Source organism: Pyrgilauda ruficollis, unplaced genomic scaffold (genome assembly GCF_017590135.1).
Source record: "Pyrgilauda ruficollis isolate IOZ18807 unplaced genomic scaffold, ASM1759013v1 scaffold47, whole genome shotgun sequence".
Classification (NCBI taxonomy): domain Eukaryota; kingdom Metazoa; phylum Chordata; class Aves; order Passeriformes; family Passeridae; genus Pyrgilauda; species Pyrgilauda ruficollis.
Genome location: NW_024526266.1, coordinates 1,520,836 through 1,537,840, shown reverse-complemented (window position 1 = coordinate 1,537,840; position 17,005 = coordinate 1,520,836). Strand labels below are relative to the sequence as shown.

The 17,005-nt window shown below is 41.8% G+C and overlaps 1 protein-coding gene across 4 annotated transcripts in view; it reads right to left on the bottom strand.

The window, feature by feature from the left end:
* RABGAP1L (RAB GTPase activating protein 1 like) overlaps window positions 1-17,005 on the bottom strand; it is a 223,137-nt gene that overhangs the window by 62,504 nt on the left and 143,628 nt on the right. For 3 of the 4 annotated variants that reach the window (XM_041478883.1, XM_041478884.1, XM_041478885.1), the window contains one exon: window positions 11,266-11,307. In XM_041478883.1, the coding sequence (XP_041334817.1) occupies window positions 11,266-11,307 (42 nt within the window). Of the gene's footprint in view, window positions 1-1,963; window positions 2,132-11,265; window positions 11,308-17,005 lie in introns of those variants that run through there. The other variant, XM_041478886.1, reaches the window with a different exon arrangement.

The window sequence follows — 17,005 nt, the reverse complement described above, 5'->3', positions numbered from 1 at the left end:
GTGCTGTTCTACCTGCCCAAAAGTGTGCTCAGGTAGGAGGTGATCAGAATTTTTCTAAGACTGGCTAGAGGTTATAGATTGTATTTATCACATAACACTGCAATGACACATGCTCTACCCATCACAGGCATTTATCCCCAAAACTACAGCAGAGAGAGAAGCTATGCACATTTAAAAAAAAAAAAAAAAAGGTGCTTAATTTTATGAAACACTGATGTTTTGAAGGATCTTCAGTTCTGAAAGACCACAGCAGAGAGAGACGCAATGCACATTAAAAAAAAAAAAAAAAAAAAGGTGCTTAATTTTATGAAACACTGATGTTTTGAAGGATCTTCAGTTCTGATTGAAGTACAAATTCTCAGTCCTCAGACATGTCTCATTTTTAACATATCATCAGAACAGTCTCTCCTTTCTGAGAAGGGTGTGTGTCAAAAGGCCTGTGTGTCAGGAGAGGCGTGTTTGACTAATAAAACCTGACAGGGAATCACATTGACTCTGCAAGTCAAGTCTCTCTCATTACACAAAGCACTATTTGTATTATTTTACCTTTTTCACACTCTTTCTTTCCTTTTAATAAACAATACTGTGCCACTCAGCAAAGCCAAACTGCCTGGAAGATAAGGGATGCGAAATTGCCTGGTGTTCTCCACGGGCCAGATACAAAGCCTGGTTAAGTCAAGTGAAAAAGAGCTCGGTGGTTTTGTCTGTGCTTTCCTTAGAGCTCATCACAGCACAATTCGGGGTGATTTGGCAGCCCTTGCCCAAGAAAAACCATCAGCAGGATGAGTGTTTTGGTACACTGGGAGAGAACTGGAATAATGATAACACACCCAACAGCTCAAACCACGCATCACCAGGGACTCAATTCTACAAGTGACTGTAAATCCCCAAATCCAGCTGCACTGTAGCAATGTGAATTTCTGATTTTTATGTGGCATCTCCCAGAGCAGGGACACAGTGTTCCAGCCACCCACGCTGTCTGTACCACGGAACAGGTTGTAACACGCAGAGCACATGGATTCCTGTGAATCCTGAGCAGCACCAAGATGGGTTCAGTAGGGTGAAAAAAATGGACAGGTCACTCCATATAACCACAATATGGGTATGGGAATAAAGGAAAGGCACCATAGGAAACGGGGGGTCAAGAAAGGACTGTCTTCCCACGGATCACACAGAGATGCCATTCTGGTGTGCCAGGCCATGGACAGAGCTGCAGCCAGGCGTGGTTACAACACCCTGAGCAGACCCAGCCAGGTCTAGGCACTGACTCCCGGATTTGCTACTCTTTTACAGGTTTGGGGCTGCTTTGTACAGCAGCAGAAATGATAAAAGCATGTTCTCTGTGTCATAGCATGGCACACCAACTGCAGGCACCCCCCACACAGACAGCATTTGCCATGATGGATGAAAACACCCTTAACAATTTATTTCCCAGATCATTCTACACAGGCATTTTCAACTTTTTTTACATACTGTCAACTGCCTTTCCAAAACCAAACACAGAAACAGCCAAAAGCCAAAACGCATCAACACAGCCTGATTTTTAAATGATGAATCTGTAAAGCCAACCTATGACGTGGAAAGTATAAAACCTGAAATGCTGACCATTAATGCACTTGGCATCAGTACCTAGAAGGTGACTGGGCACACTGCTTATCTGGAATCATCACAGCACTGAGAACAAAAGCACTCAGGGATTTAGGAAAGATGTTTTTTTATGATTTGGCCCTGGCTGATGATCCTTCAAGCTAGTTAAGGAGTGGCACTGGTCCCCATTAGCAGGACCAGTGTCCAGCCTTGCTAAGCTAACATCAGAAAGAAGGACTCAGAGCTTGAGAGATGGATTATGAGGAGCTGAGAGGAAAAAACAAGAGCCCTCTCAAACCTCCTGGGGGCAGAGGCAGGGTTGGGAGTGAGAATGGCAAATTCCCGACGAATTCATTTCATGAAAAGGTGATCTCACCGCAAGCAGCCGAGGCACAAAGAGGCGATGCCCCATGCCCAGAAGTTCCAGCACCCGACACGCGTATTCATTCACCAGCTTGCTCCTCTCGTCGTGCATGTCCTGGGACTTCTTGGCAGGTGGGGTGAGCTTGGCAGCCGGGCTTTTGCAAGGTACCCCCTCTTCCATGAGCAGTAAGTAGTAAGAATCCAGAGTGAGAAGAACAGGCTTTATGAACGGCAATTTCCAAAAGTGCAAGATTAAGAGAGCCAGCCTCCAGTCTCTGGAATGGGTTTGGATGGCTGCTCCAGCAACGCCCCTTTAGCCTCTCAGGAGGAGAAAAGCATCTTTGCTAAGAATCAAGATAAAATATGATCCACCGTGCTGGCTCAGCCAGAGTCCGAAGGAGGTTTGAAAAACAAACCAGAGAAACCATGGATCTAAAAATGCACATAAAAAGCAGGAAAATGGCAGAGAGCAAGCACAGGGCAGCTGGGCAGGGAGCAGCGCGGGGGCTCGGAGCTGCGGGGGCTCAGTGCGGGCGTGCGGGAGCCGGGAAGGGCAGCAGAGCCCGGGCACTTGCGAGGCTGCACACAGAAAAGGATGAGCTCATTGCAATCCCCGCTCCCAGAGCAGCGCTCGCTCAGCATCAGGCACGAAGGGGTGGGAAAGGGGGGCTGGGAGCAGGAGGAGGAGGGGAAAGAGGAGGAGGAGGGGGTGCCTGGGCACCGGGAGCCTCTCAGGGGGAGAATGCCGTAATAAGAAACCAATGGTGAGCTGGGAGGGACGGGCAGGCTCCCACCCTCCATCAATTCTGAGCTGGGCTTTGGCCGCTCAATCCCGGCTTGCAGCACATCAGCTGCATCCTTTTAGGCTCCGGAGCGGGGAGGGATCGGCCTCCCAGCCGATGTAATTACTCGTACATGCAGTGTGCTTCGGCATGATGAAACACAGACACGGTGTGGGTGGGGAAGGGCCCCCTGCCCCTCGCCAATGGCGACCGCAGAGGGGCCCGGCCGTCGGGATGCCCCGGGGAGCCACAGCCCGTCTGCTGGGTGACACTCAGTCACTTAAAACACCATCACTGCCGGCGCTGTGCTCACGGGAGCGGTTTCTCAATCTGGAGCCGAGGGGCAGAGAGGGAGTGATGTCAGCACAGGCGTTTGAATGGATTCTAGAAAAGCGCTGCACGTTTGCGAGCAGAATGCAATGATGTCACACCTGGAGTGGCCCGGCCGCCTCCCTGTGCAGAACACAGCCCTCTGCCTCTGCCCAAGGCAGCCCTGCAGCTACTGCTCAGCTCACGGGGCTGCCTTCTAGAAAACACGCCTTTGTGCTCCTTTTTGATTAGCCTCGTCCTTAAAATGGGGCATGTAACAGAACAACACCCATTTCCAGCTGATTTCCAATTGCAACAGACAGAAACACTGCCCATTTCTAACATAAAGGTCATAATTTAAGATATTGTGAGAAGCTCTAAACCACATCAATGGCAAACACTTCTGTAACTATATTTAAACTCTAAAAATCATTTTCCTAACATATCAGGAAAAAACGTATTTACTTCAAATACAAATAGAAAGTAAATATCTGTAGGATGGGGTTACTGCTTTAAAATAATAAACATGTTAATGAGTAGCTAAAATATGGAAATCATTGAGTGAAAAGTGAACTGGGTATAATTATACTAAGAATCTGTATTTTTATATATAGGGGGATAGGGAGTGATATTTGAAGTTGTTGGCTTGAGGTGACACGTGAAGGAGTTGGGAAAAGCATTAAAGCAGAAGTCAGAGGTGAAAGGCACCAGAAGATGCCAATGGGGCCCCAAGGATGATGGTACAGGATTGACTCTGCTAAAGGCCCTGCAGATGTGCACTGTGAACAGGCTGTTAGCACAGATGGTGCTCTGCAAGCTGATGTAAATCCCCCAGGTTCCAAACTGGTGTTCTGCAGGTGAAAATCTGCAAAGGCTGCTGCAGTTCTGCCGGGCTGAGACGAAGGTGTTCACTGAGGGCCTTGTGCACAGAAGCCACAAAAATCACAGACTGTGATTTTTAAGCCTGGAAAACAGAAATTGATGAGGGATATGTAGACTTATAAAGTCCTGAGTGTGGAGAAAGTGAAGAGATACCAAGTGTCCAAAATGACACTGACGCCTGTCTGACACATGAAGGTCACAGGGTCCAAAGCAAACAAAATAATCATTAAACTGAGAAAACCTCTGGGCTACTCACTTACATGTGTTCAAAAAGCCAACAAAAACAGCTATGAAATAACAATCCATGCAGAATTATTAAACATGAGACAGCACTTCTTTCTCAGAATTTTCAAGACATAAATTGCCAGAGGCAAAAGAAAAGAGTTTTATTGTCCTGTTCTCAGAAATCTTTCCCACATATCTGCTGCTGGCAATGAGACACTGGGGTAAACAAGCCAGTAAAAGTCTGGTGTGGAATGATGATTTTCATGTTTTCATTCACTTCAATTACATTCTTGGAGAAAATATTTTCCCAAAGAATGACAAGATTTGCTAGGTACATGAGATATATTTAAATTATATTAAAGATAATTATAATAAAAATTATAATATACATATAAATATTTAATAATTATAATAAAAATAATGGTTTCAGTCAGAACTGTATGTAACCCTGAAATGACCATCTTCATTTTCCAACGTCTAGAAATTACCAACACATGATATAATAGGAATCATTAATATCTAAATCACAGTTCAGTGCTGCTAAAGAAATTCAGGCCAACAAATTTCATGTTATTTTCTCTGCTATCAGTCTTCCTTTTGAAAAGGGAGTCTCTCCACCTTCAAAATTCAAAACTTAGGGTGAACCTAATAGGAACAAAACTAATTTTAGGTGTGAGGAGGAGATCAAACGGGCAGAGAGAGTAACTAATCAGCACAGGATGGATTTTCAACACACAAATAAATGTTGACTTCTAAAAATAGAAAATTTGTTATATTAAGGCTGGAAAATCAGTGGTCTGGAAGTTGAACAATTCTGGACATTTTCAGGCACAGATTTCTCTTTCTAAAGAGATCATCTCCAACAAGTCACCCAGGACAGGTTTTTGGGGTAGACGGAATAGGTCTGTGGAAAAATTACTTAGCCCAGCAAAACTTAAAATTTAAGGAAATCTTCAATTCAGAAACTAGAAATACAGTAATCTGAGAGCCTCTTAAAGCCCGAATTTCTTGTGCTCTGCTCAATGCAGAAGGCCTTAAGGAGAACAGATGGTTCTTATCTCTAGCTCCAAAGAGTCAGGATTCTCTTCACTTCCTAAGGTGTCAGCTCTTACCTTGGGATCAGTTACACAAAGAAGATACTAAAAAGGGGGTATGAAAAGAAAAGACATTTATTTTGCCTTAGGTTTTAACGTGGACATTTCTGATTTTTTTCTTGAGAAGAACCTTTTGAAAATGTAATGCAAATATACAGTGGACTAAACCAGCTCACCTAGAATCAAACCCAGTTCTGGCTGGAAAGAAGTTCTGCCTGTCACTTTTGTCAACTCCTGGCCTAAAGCAATGCAGACATAAAAATCAGTTCAGGTTCCTCAAGCCCTTGCAAATGCAAAGAAAGAATAGAGCAAGAATCAAAACTCTTTAACACAAGGCCTAAGTCCCATTACCTGCAGTCTTAAGTGCACTTTTCATCTGATACATCTCCAAAAATTACAGTAATTACCATAATTTCATTCCTGACTCAAAGGCAATTGACATTTCTGAATTATCTGCATCGGCAATATGCAAGTTTTACCTAAAACAAGCACCTGTGCAGTCTTCACTGCTTTCAGAGGTTTAGCCAATAAGATTATACAGAATTTCTGTAAGATATGGAAGAAGTTGGTTGCTCAACTTAAACTTTTTCTTCAATTGCTTACTTTCATATGAGGGATAAAACTGATTTTCTTATTTGCTGTGATGACTTGAATCCCTTGGGTTTTTTTCTTTTTCATTTCCTTAAAAGACAACACCACTTTTGAAACATTAATGCCCCAAGCTAGATTGTGGCAAGTGGTAATTTCAGGAGCAGATGATAAAGGGAGGCACAATCCCAAGGGATGTCACACTGGTCATTTCAGTTTCCACTGGCAGCCACACATCCCTGAGGGAATGGGCAGAACTTTCCCATGATCAGCAGGCCCTGAGGTGCTCAAAGACAGATGACTGTTCTGACAACCTCCACTTCTCACAAGCAGAAAGTTTTGAACTGTGCCTTTAACACAGAAATTCCAGATCTGATTTGAAGGTTCTGATGCAAGTGGTAATTCAGGAGAGAATTGATCTGGGTCAAATCTGAGAGGGATTAGGTCAGATGTCTGCCCAAGGAAGACAAAGTAAAAAAAGAAAAGCTACAATTGATTATGTGTTTCTTAAGAACTGAAATGTAAATGTATACAGATGTACAGCACAATTTTATTCAGAATTTTTGCTCTTACACAAATTCCCTTCTAAGGTGGGGACAGAGTATTTGTGGAACTGTCTGGTTAGTCAGGAATAATATTTCACACAAACATAAGAGCACAAGACAGTCCTCAGAGTTATCAGAACAAATAGATTCTTTAGCAATAAGAAAATACAACATGAATACAGAAAACATGATGTGACCTCTGTTAAAGTTCCAGTCACCTCTGGAGGTGATGCAGAAGAGGATGTCTAAGATGCACAGGAGTTCAACAACACAGAGTACTGGGTTACTTAATAAACAATGTGAATGGTATCTACCAGCACTTCAGGGTGATGAAAGCAAGCGGAGCGGGGCTGGAAGGGAACTGTTTAAGTTGAAGGACAATGCTGATGTAAGAGCAGCTGAGGGTAAAACCATCAGTAATAAATCTCATCAGGACTAAGAGAAATGGCCTTCCAGCAGCAATTCTGAAAGCTGCTGGTTGCAGGTTCTGAAATAGATGCTGTGTCACATAATGGCACAATAGAGCAGGGAAGCAGTTCTTCAGCCCAGGAGGTCCTTTTCAGTCCAGATACAGACTGAAATAAAGGTAATAAATAGCCCTCCTTTCCAAGGTAATTTTGACACATTTTCTTTTAGAATCTACATCTGCCATCCCTGCCATTGTAACTGGGATAGTGCTCCCTAATGTCTGGGACACTGACTGACACAAAGGGCTTTGAGACTGAAAGGTGCCAGCAGAAATAGCCAAGAAACACAACTCTCCTGTTTGTGTCATGCTCAGGTATCTCCTGATCACATGCAGAGAGGAGGAGTGTCAGAACTCACAAGCCCCATTAGAAATGCTGCTCACCTTGACCTGAATTCAAGGAATGATTTAGATAAGTACTGGGTTTAGGATATTATAGGGAGCAGAGTAAATCTCTGTAAGGTAACAAAGCTCTGGCCAGAAAATACAGGCAGTAACAAACACATTTCTCACTCTTTTCTACCCATTTTCTTTACAGTATTATAAACTTTCCTGATCAGAACTATGGCTTTCCTCTAGCATTAAGCAACACGTTTTTTAACAGTCACACAGATTAAAACTCAGTAAACCAAATGGTGAGCTTAAGTGTTGTGGATCACAAATTCTGTGAGGAGATGAACCCTAAAAATGAAAGGTTTGGACGTGCACCTATTTTTAAAGCCTCTGGTTCATTTTTACATTTCCGGTGATCATGTGCTCTTCCCTGCCTTTTCAGGAATTAGCAGCCACAAAAGTAGTGAATCTAGAGCCTGAATTCTACACAATCATGTATTTTAATTCCTGCCTCAGTTTCCTAACTCCACAATAAAGTTTGCCTTTAGCTCATTTTGCCAAGTTGTAAGATCATAAACAAGATTTAAGAATTAATCAGTGAAATCTCTCTGGTGACCAGTGACAGGTCCCAGGGCATGGCTGCAGCTGTGCCAGGGGAGGGTCGGGCTGGAGCTCAGGGAAAGGTTCTTCCCCAGAGGGTGCTGGGCACTGCCCAGGCTCCCCAGGGAATGGGCACAGCCCCAAGGCTGCCAGAGCTCCAGGAGAGTTTGGACAATGCTCCCAGGGATGCACAGGGTGGGATTGCTGGGGTGTCTGGGCAGGGGCAGGAGCTGGACTTTAATGGTTCTTGGGGGTCCCTTCCAGCTCCCTTCCAGGACATTCTATGAAATACTAAAGTAAGAAAGGAAGCTTACAATTTACTTCTTTTTCTTAGCATATGTGAGGATTTTAATGCTTATTTCCAGCAAAGAAAGAAACTATTTGATGACACATGGGATTAGGAAGTGTGCTGGCACTGGAAGGGTATATTTTCCCCTGTCATTCTCATTAATCACCTTAATTGGGATTTTAAAAATGAAAATATCAATGCTGTTTGTTGTTTTAAACAACAGATTTTAATGCTACCTTTTTCCACACTGGGGTTCTCTTCATATGCCAGTGCTTCACTGCATTTTCCACTGCTCAGAAAATGAGAGGTGAAGAGTTAGGGTTTCCAGCAGCTCAGGATCCTGAAGGGTAATTCAGATGCAGTCCCTACATGATGCAAGTCAATGACTCCCAGTGTAAGACAGTGCCACCAGCTGGGGACCCTGAGCAGCCTGTGCAGCACAACATTTGGATGCTACAGAACAGAACTCCATGTTTTCCTTTGATAAGAAATCAGATTAATGCCCAAGCTATGGCTTTCACAGCTAAGAGCTTTAATCCTCTAGCTGTTCATTGCTGCAAGCATACTCAGGGTGTGGGAGAAGGGAAGAGGAAGGATTCCTGCGTGTCTCAAATGTTTATTTTCTGAGGATGACTGCACCACCATGTCTCAGGCAATTGGTCACAGAAGTAGCACTGTCATTTCCAAACTAACAGCATTCCCTGTGAGACACAGCCCCGAGTGCAGGAGAGTTCCAGATAAAAGCTTCTCTTCCACTGCTATTTAGTGAGGGATTTGGATGCACACACCTCACTAGAAGCAAGGAAAATGGCATTTACACAAGAAAGGCTCCAGTATTTCACTGATGAAGGATTCCCTTATCCAAATGTAAAATAATCCAAGAGGTTGTGGATGAGAGAATAATTGCTCTGTTTTAACAAAGAACAAATCCTTAGGAATTGTTTTCATTCACTCCAGAATCAGAGACATACAAGAGCTCTGAAACACAGTTTTTAAAGCAGTTTTTCTGCAGCACATTCAGGTTCTATAACTTGAAAAGAGCAGCACACTAAACCACTTTGCTCCTAATGATTAGGAGAGATTATGAACACATTTGAATAGGAAAAAAAAATACTTCAGTTCTCAACTATTTTCTTCCCTAACAGAAGAGCAATTCTTGCTGAAAGCAAATTAGAATGCTTATTCCATTTTATGTAAGCACCAGTTCCATCTCCATGTCACTGTGGAACTGTGCTCTTAGGCGAGTTTTTCTGAGTTAGAATCTTATCTTTCTTACCTCAATTTTCTTTGGCTGCACTATAGCAATACTTTCTCAGGATAAAATCTCCTTTACCATTTATTTAGTGTCTATTACTGCTAGAGCAGGCAGCTACAGCATACACATGCAAGAAGAACTACTGTAACTGCCACAAGCAGAATTAAACTCTTAAACTTAGAAAATACTTATACATAAGAGTGACAAATTAAATTATTGAATTTTCCTCTGGAATATCCAAATAGAAATATTCTGCTGGAGAAGCAGCATGCCATGGGGTATATATAAAATGAAGACTGAACACTTGTGGTTAAAAGAAACTGGGCTAATTATTCAGCAGGAAACAAAATTCCTTATTTGCTGCTTGACACCCATGAATTCTTTCCAAAGTCATATTTTCTAAACACTTGTTCTGCTGCTACCCTTGGTTCAACCCTTCTCTCTCACAGCAGCAGGAAATGTAAAGCAGGTGGACCCAAAGCCATCCTTCATAATGAAACTGAACGCAGTTCTCCTGCCCTGAAAACCCTGTCAGCCATCTGCAGCTCTGTGCAAGTACTCTTCCCTTTCTTCTCCAGCTTTAAGATCCCTAAGTTGGTACCTCTGCTTTCCCAGAATTTGTTCCTGCCATGTCCAGCAAACCTGCTGGGTGTGGGCTGGCTTCTTCCTTTCCTTCCTCACTAGTATGCCATAACCTACCAAACGTCCCATTATTCATACTGGCCTGGAAAAAATGGAATATTAACAAGCCCCCACAGCTGCAAATAAAACATGAAACAGGAAGAAAAGAGCACACATTCCCCTCCCTCCTTTTTACGAATTTCAATTTGTGCAGGAGCACTTCTCTGGAAAGATACATTAAACCAATTTCCTGTTTATAGGAGTCTTCATTAAATACATGCACTCAAGTAGAGTCACAACCCCATTTTCCACATCAGCTGTGTGAAGCACAGGAAAGCACAGGTTATTTTGGACATTTCCTCACCACAAGGATATGCAATATCTCCTGCCTACACTGCAATACTTCACTGAAGTCACCTGCTCTCAAGTTGGACTCAGTGATCCTTTGGGTCTCTCCCACCTCAGGAGATGCTACGATTCTGTGAAAATACACGTTTGAAAATTTCAAATTGCTCTGTTCACAGCAGCACATGGATGTATGTTCCTGGGGTGGAGCACTTCTGCCATAGGATTTTATGCCATAGAAGCTGAATCTCAGAGAATTCCTCATTGCTGAGTAACTCAATCAGCAGCTGTTTGCTCTTTCTAGGAAAATGACAAGGAAATCCCACTGGAGGAGCAGCAACAGTGCAGTGGTTCTAGTCTGCATCCCCATTATGGGCTGGGTGTGTTAGGAGTGACAGATTGTTCTACCCTGTCAAATTTCAAAATTTCAAATTCCATACTGTGTGCTTGCATGTGGGCTGGATTTGAACCAGAGCCAACCTGTGGAGGTCAGTGTAAGATAACTCAGAGCTCATCTCACTGCACCCAGTGCTTTACCTACAGGTTTACTTGGCTAGGTAAATTTTTTTAAATGTCTTTGTTGACAAAGACAGATGCTCCTCATATTAGAGAAGATTTCTATTCCTCTCTCAGTACGACAAATACATTGGATACCAGTCAATCACATTTTATACAACAGAACCCAGACACAAAACAGACACGCTGTGAAATTAATCTGAATTGTTTTCTTAACAGTAATTACATGAGACATTTAAATCTTTAGACTGCATCCCTTGTTCCACAAGCTTTATGATATGATTAAGTTTAATAAAAATGTATCTATCATAAGTACAATTTTGAAGAGACCTCCATCCAAATGGATATTTCTTCTTCATTCCCTTCTCCAGAGGTCCCACTATTCTTGTTTGTTTAGACATGATATTAAGATAATTAGTATTTTAGTTTAATAAAACAAAATAAATATTTTAAAAAATTACTTACCTTTAAAAGAGCCAAAGCCACATGGAAGATTATGTTCATACCCTGAAAATAAGAAGAAAGAGATTTCAATCAGCCCCAGCATACAAACCTCTTCTCATACTTATCATTTTGTGACACCACAACTCAATGTTAAAGTCCCTAGGGAACACTTCCCTTTTCCTGCTACACTTGGAAGTTCCTCATTGAAGCCCCAAGGCAGTTTCCAAACTCCACCCTGGGGGAAGATCTCAGCTCTTTGGGGCTTTGGGAAACTCAGGAGCTGTGGATGTGACAGGCTGTCCCTCCCTCTGTTGCAGTGCCTGGCAATGCTGGCTTTCATGAACAGTGCAGGATAGTGGCATCAGCAGGGCATCAGCAAAATGCAATAAATATTCCAGGTGAGAGATTTTTGTCAAGTAACTGAGCTTAGCTGTGATTTATCAGGTACAATCTTTCATACTCAAACTGTAAAAAAACCCCAAAATAAAACAAAGACAACCCCACAAGTACACGAGAGACCTTTTTTTACTGTGTTTAGCCAAAAGTTAAAACTATTTCAGAGCTAAACAAGCTGCTGTCTGTATTCAGTAGTTCCAGCTTGCTGGTTTGCAAAAGCTGGAAATACAAATGTAGAGAAATGCATTCAGTGAGAAATACAGGGACAACAGGCATTTATTTAAAGATTAAAGGAAGTCCGCAGCCTACATATGTTGATAATTTAAGATTATAAACAACTTTGTCTTCATCCATATATGAGACATACCATATGCAGTTCTCGTTTGCTGTACCATGTACTTCATGTTCAGACTGCTTTCCTCTATTATATTTTCCAAATCTTCTTGCCTTGTTTAATGGCATGATAAATCTTTGCTAACAATGGTTCCCAGAGCTGGTATCTAGAAACATCTCAACAGATTTGCACACAAGTAATACTGCAATTATATTTTATTGTTGTGGGATAACAACAAAAGTTGTGACAAGGAAATGTTCTCCAAGCAATTTCTGCTTCTGCAATTGAATGTGTTTGCAAGCCTCTTCCTGAAAGCCTGAGACCATGTTTCTATAAAAATTAGCTTTCATAAAAACATGCTGGGACTTCACAGAAGCTTTCTTGGGAATAAATTGCATTTTTAACATAGATAGTATGGTGCCTTGAAGGGATTGTACCATTAAATGAGTCCTGGAAATGCTGCAACATCAGACATAATGAATATTGCAACACTGAATTACTTTGCAATTCAATGCATTATCATGGATAACAAACTGGTTTTTCCCACTAGAGGTCACAATTGCAGCAGGACTGAATCTTGCTTCATCACTAGGAAACCCTTCTTCCAAATGGGATAAAAATTATTTCAAGTTGTTTGGCTTTATGTACTTCTTTTTAATTGGGAAATGTAGAAAAACTGAAGTCCAGTTGTGACTTTCACTCATGACATTGATAATACCAGAGCTCCAGCAGCAGTGAATAAGTTCATAGTACTTTCAGGTTTATTTCAAATATTAATCTGAACTCAACAGTTAATTCCACACAGTTATGCCCTTGACAACTTTTACTTCCTAACAGAAAGGACTGACAAACACACTCTCTGTAAATGAGAGGAATATCAATAAGCTATCACAAACACTACATTTTATTCTTAACAAACCGATCAGATTTTGTTATGATATGAGTAAGACTACTATGTCTAATAGCTGGACTGATGCCTCAGGCTTTAGCTTTTATATTTTTCAGATTCTGTGCTGCTTTAGCGTGTCGTTCTGAGCTTCATATTAGGGATGGTGAGCTCTCTTTACAGGGCAGGGAGACAAAACAATTCCTTCTCTGGCTGGGGACCAACGACAAATGATCCAAATCTCAGCCCAAGAGCATAAGCAACATGGACTGAAGAGAGCAAAACAAGAAGGATGGGACTTGATGGGCTAAAGCTGGAATTGGACAATTAACTCCAATATGCAAATGGAGCAGAACTTATAAAAGTGAGAGCCCCCATGAGTGGTTGTGCATTTTGTGACCATTTTGGTTCATCTTGGGTGCAGCCCTGGCTGGGCTCTTGTGCTGCCCAAGGTGGATCCATTGAGGCCTTTTAATAAATCCCTGCTTCATTCTTTAACTCTGTCTAGTCTCTGCTCTAGGTCAGCCTTCACAAGGCATCAGGACTACTGAGGAATTAGTGCCCTTTGTATTTTCTGGCAGAACCATAAAGAAATGTACACCAGTTCTCATTTATTTTCTAAACATTTTTTTTCTGATCTGCCTGAAACTAATGCTGTTCCTGAATTCATATGATTAAAACTCTCTGCTGGTACTCCTCTTACACCATCACTCCTCACATGGACAGCAATTGCAGCAGAAATAGGTTTCTACCTGCCTTGAGAATCCCCATCTCTTTTTCAAGCCCCACCAGGCAAGGGGCAGCTCACAGACCTGCTCCCGTTACTTGAGGTTACTTGATCAAGGCTCAAGCACCCTAAAAATCAGAACATGAAAGGACTTAAAACATCCCTATCCAATTATCCTGAGCAGCATTCTGCTACTCTCAGCACCAGAAAAACACCTGCAGCCTCCTCCTTCCTCCAAGGCAGAGGGAAGTCCTGAATCAGTGCAGCATTTTCGAGCTGAGGCAGCAATTGCTGCAGTTTCCTGCTGCCCAGTGGGGACCTGCAGGGCCAACACAGCCAACAGCTGGCTGGACTGGAGGTGGATGCTCCAGATTTCAAAGCCCTGAAAAAACTCACCCCATGTTTGAACAACACACTGGATATGCCTGCTGCAGTTATTTGTCCTAATTCATGCAAGGCTCTTCTTCCACAGCCAAGTTTAATGAAGATGATTATGAAAAAGAAGGCTCAGCTCATTTTGTCACAATCTCTTATTTAAAACATTACTTAATTTACCACACAGTGATTTATAAGCTTCAGCTTAAGCTTCTTCAGCTATTTTAGAAGAAAGACCAAGAATACCAAAGTGCACCAGCCATATAAATCAATGGTAGCAATATCCCTCCAGCAGTTTGATAATGGAAACATGGAAGTACATACAAATCATCCATGAGTGGCAAAGAGAAGGGGCCCATATGAAATGAGCTTTTGAAAATTACTTTTTAAAACCAAAGGCTTAACTAGGCATTTTGAAATAAATGCTGAATGTCTTTGGGATGGCAGGTTTTTTTTTGTTTGGTTGGGTGTTTTTTTGGTTTTTTTTTTGGTTTTTTTTTTTTTTTTTTTGGTTGGTTTGGGGTTTTTTGTTTGTTTGGGTTTTTTTGTTTTTGCTTTGTGTCTGGAATGGTGACACTATAATACCATGCAGATCTCATCTTGAGACCTAAAAGACTTCTATGCGTGAAAGTCGTTCATAATTACCTTAACGCTTTTTTAAAATAAAGAACAGTCAAGAGTAAAATTATACACTTATAAACAAGAATTGGAAGAGCACAGGAATGGTGAGGGGCTTGTCATCATGTCCTATCATAGAATCAGGTGTTATTTAAGGACCCTCTGAAGCTTGTGTAGAGGCCTAGAGAACTTTAAGAGGGAGGGAAAGGGGAATGTTGGAGTTTATATCATACTTCAACCCCCTTACAGGTCCTCCTGACTGCCACACTGACCACCCTCTGCTTTACAGAGGCACACTCTGCTTTACAGGCACACTCTGCTTTACAGGAGCACTTACTCCAGAAGAAAGAGCATCATTCAGCCAAAGAGCCCTTCATACCTACTGGTACTGGGATGAACACTCACCATCCAGAAGTCCCCATTTAATTCAGAAAGATTGTGCTTCATAGAAACATCTGCTTCTTTGAACTGTAAGTCAAAAAACCTGTAATTTCCAACAACCACTGGAGGTAATGTTCTAATGGACAAACCAGTGAAACTCTCTCATGAGACTGTAAAAATGAAATTACTTGTGTGCACTAAAATTCAGACTGGCTGAAAGTAAATGGAAATCTTAATCTAATCCAGCAAATCCAGCGAGAGGTTTTCCCAGTTCTTAACTCCCTCCAAAGCCATGATTCCTCCTGCAGATAGAAGCCTCTTTAAGGAGTCCTCCCTTTGAGTCCCTCTGCACTTTGAAACAAGATGACTTTTGAAAAGGCCTGAAAATTAGGTTGGGAACAAAGAACAAACTGTAAAGATGCTTTTCTATGGGACCCAGTTTGCATTCAGTGAGACCTCTGTGACAGAAAGGCTGCCTGTGGCTTCCTGCTGAAGGGAGGAGGGACAGATTTATTCATCTGACCCAGCAAATCAGCCCAGAGGGAGGAAAAAAGGAAGTCAAGGGGCAGCAAACAAATACTTGCTATGACCAAAATTCAACAGCCAAGCACAGAGTTAAGTGAGGATAAACAATTTAGTTGTGTTTATCTGGGCAACATTTGCACTGGGGACGACTTTAGAATTTCTCTCCTGTTTTAAAGCTTCTGTTTAGTGATAGAAGCCTCAAGAGAAGACAGATTATATCCAATATTTGCATCTCTCCAACCCAGACCCTCTGACAGATCTTCCTCTGGTTACACAGCAATACCCTTGGCACCATCTTCACCAAGAAAAGGAAGTATCTTTAAAAAAAAGAAAAATTCAATACATCAATGTCCTTATCTGTGGTTTGCCCCCCCTACATATGAATGACATGTAAAAGCAAACAGTCAAAGTACTGATAAAATATTTCAGAAGTTCAGCACCAGGTAAAAAGACAGATGTAAGAGTGAATAAGCACCTCCTTAAGGGCTGAGAAGTCTCAAGCCCCACATGACATGAACCTCCTCCAGCTTTCTAATAACTGAGTTTTCCCTTCTTTAAAGGGAGACCAGCTATTCAACTGAAGTTAACTTGACATTGCTTCATAATTCCAAAGTGTTTCATAATCATGTGTTCAGTTGCACAGTGTTTCAAGGGAGCTGCAGAGGGTAATTGGGGTTACAGACTCTAAAGGAGAATTAAAATTTTATTTATGTTTTGGATGGGTTCCAGCAAAACAATTACTTGGCAACTCTAATATGTTGAGAACACAGTAAACTTTAGGAATGTCACAAACATCTTTGTTTTGTTGACAAGATGAATATATGGTCTGAAGCTCCAAGTTCCCTTTGTAAGCAGGGCAGCCTTGGAACATGCTCTGCAGGGGCGTGCACATTAATTAACATCTTTTAGGCAGTTTGTGTAGCTTGTACATTTATTCTAGCTCAATGACAAGATGACTAAAGGAAAAAAAAGGTTAAAACTCTTGTTCAAATAAGGCACAACATGAATTAGCAGGTTTTGTGTAAACAACAAGATACAGCTTTCTTAGTACAGGAAAAGATCAAACGAAAAACAAATTGCAAAGAGATGTTGCTGCTAACGTGTGAGCACAGTGGAGCTCTCAGACTGGGCTTCCCCCAGTGACTCCATATCCAGAAACAGCCTGAAATGCTACCACACAGGGAAGGAGAAAATCCGGAAATCTCCCCCTGATCTATGATTCCATGACAAATACACACAGCCAATTAAAACCAGTTGATTGAACTACTGGAGAAGCAGGTACCAGGGAGATGGCATAAACAGCACCAGGGGATTCTGTATTGATTTGTGTCACTTTTCTGGATTTTGCAGCATAAAACAGCACACAATAAATACCAGGCAACCATGAACCTGTATTGGTATGATTTCACATGGAATTTTGTTTGTTTGGATGTTTTTATAGAAATAAATGGGATTTAGGAGTAAATATTTGCATGTTTTGGGTGGTTTTCATGTCATTTGCTGCTGAGATGTTGCTATG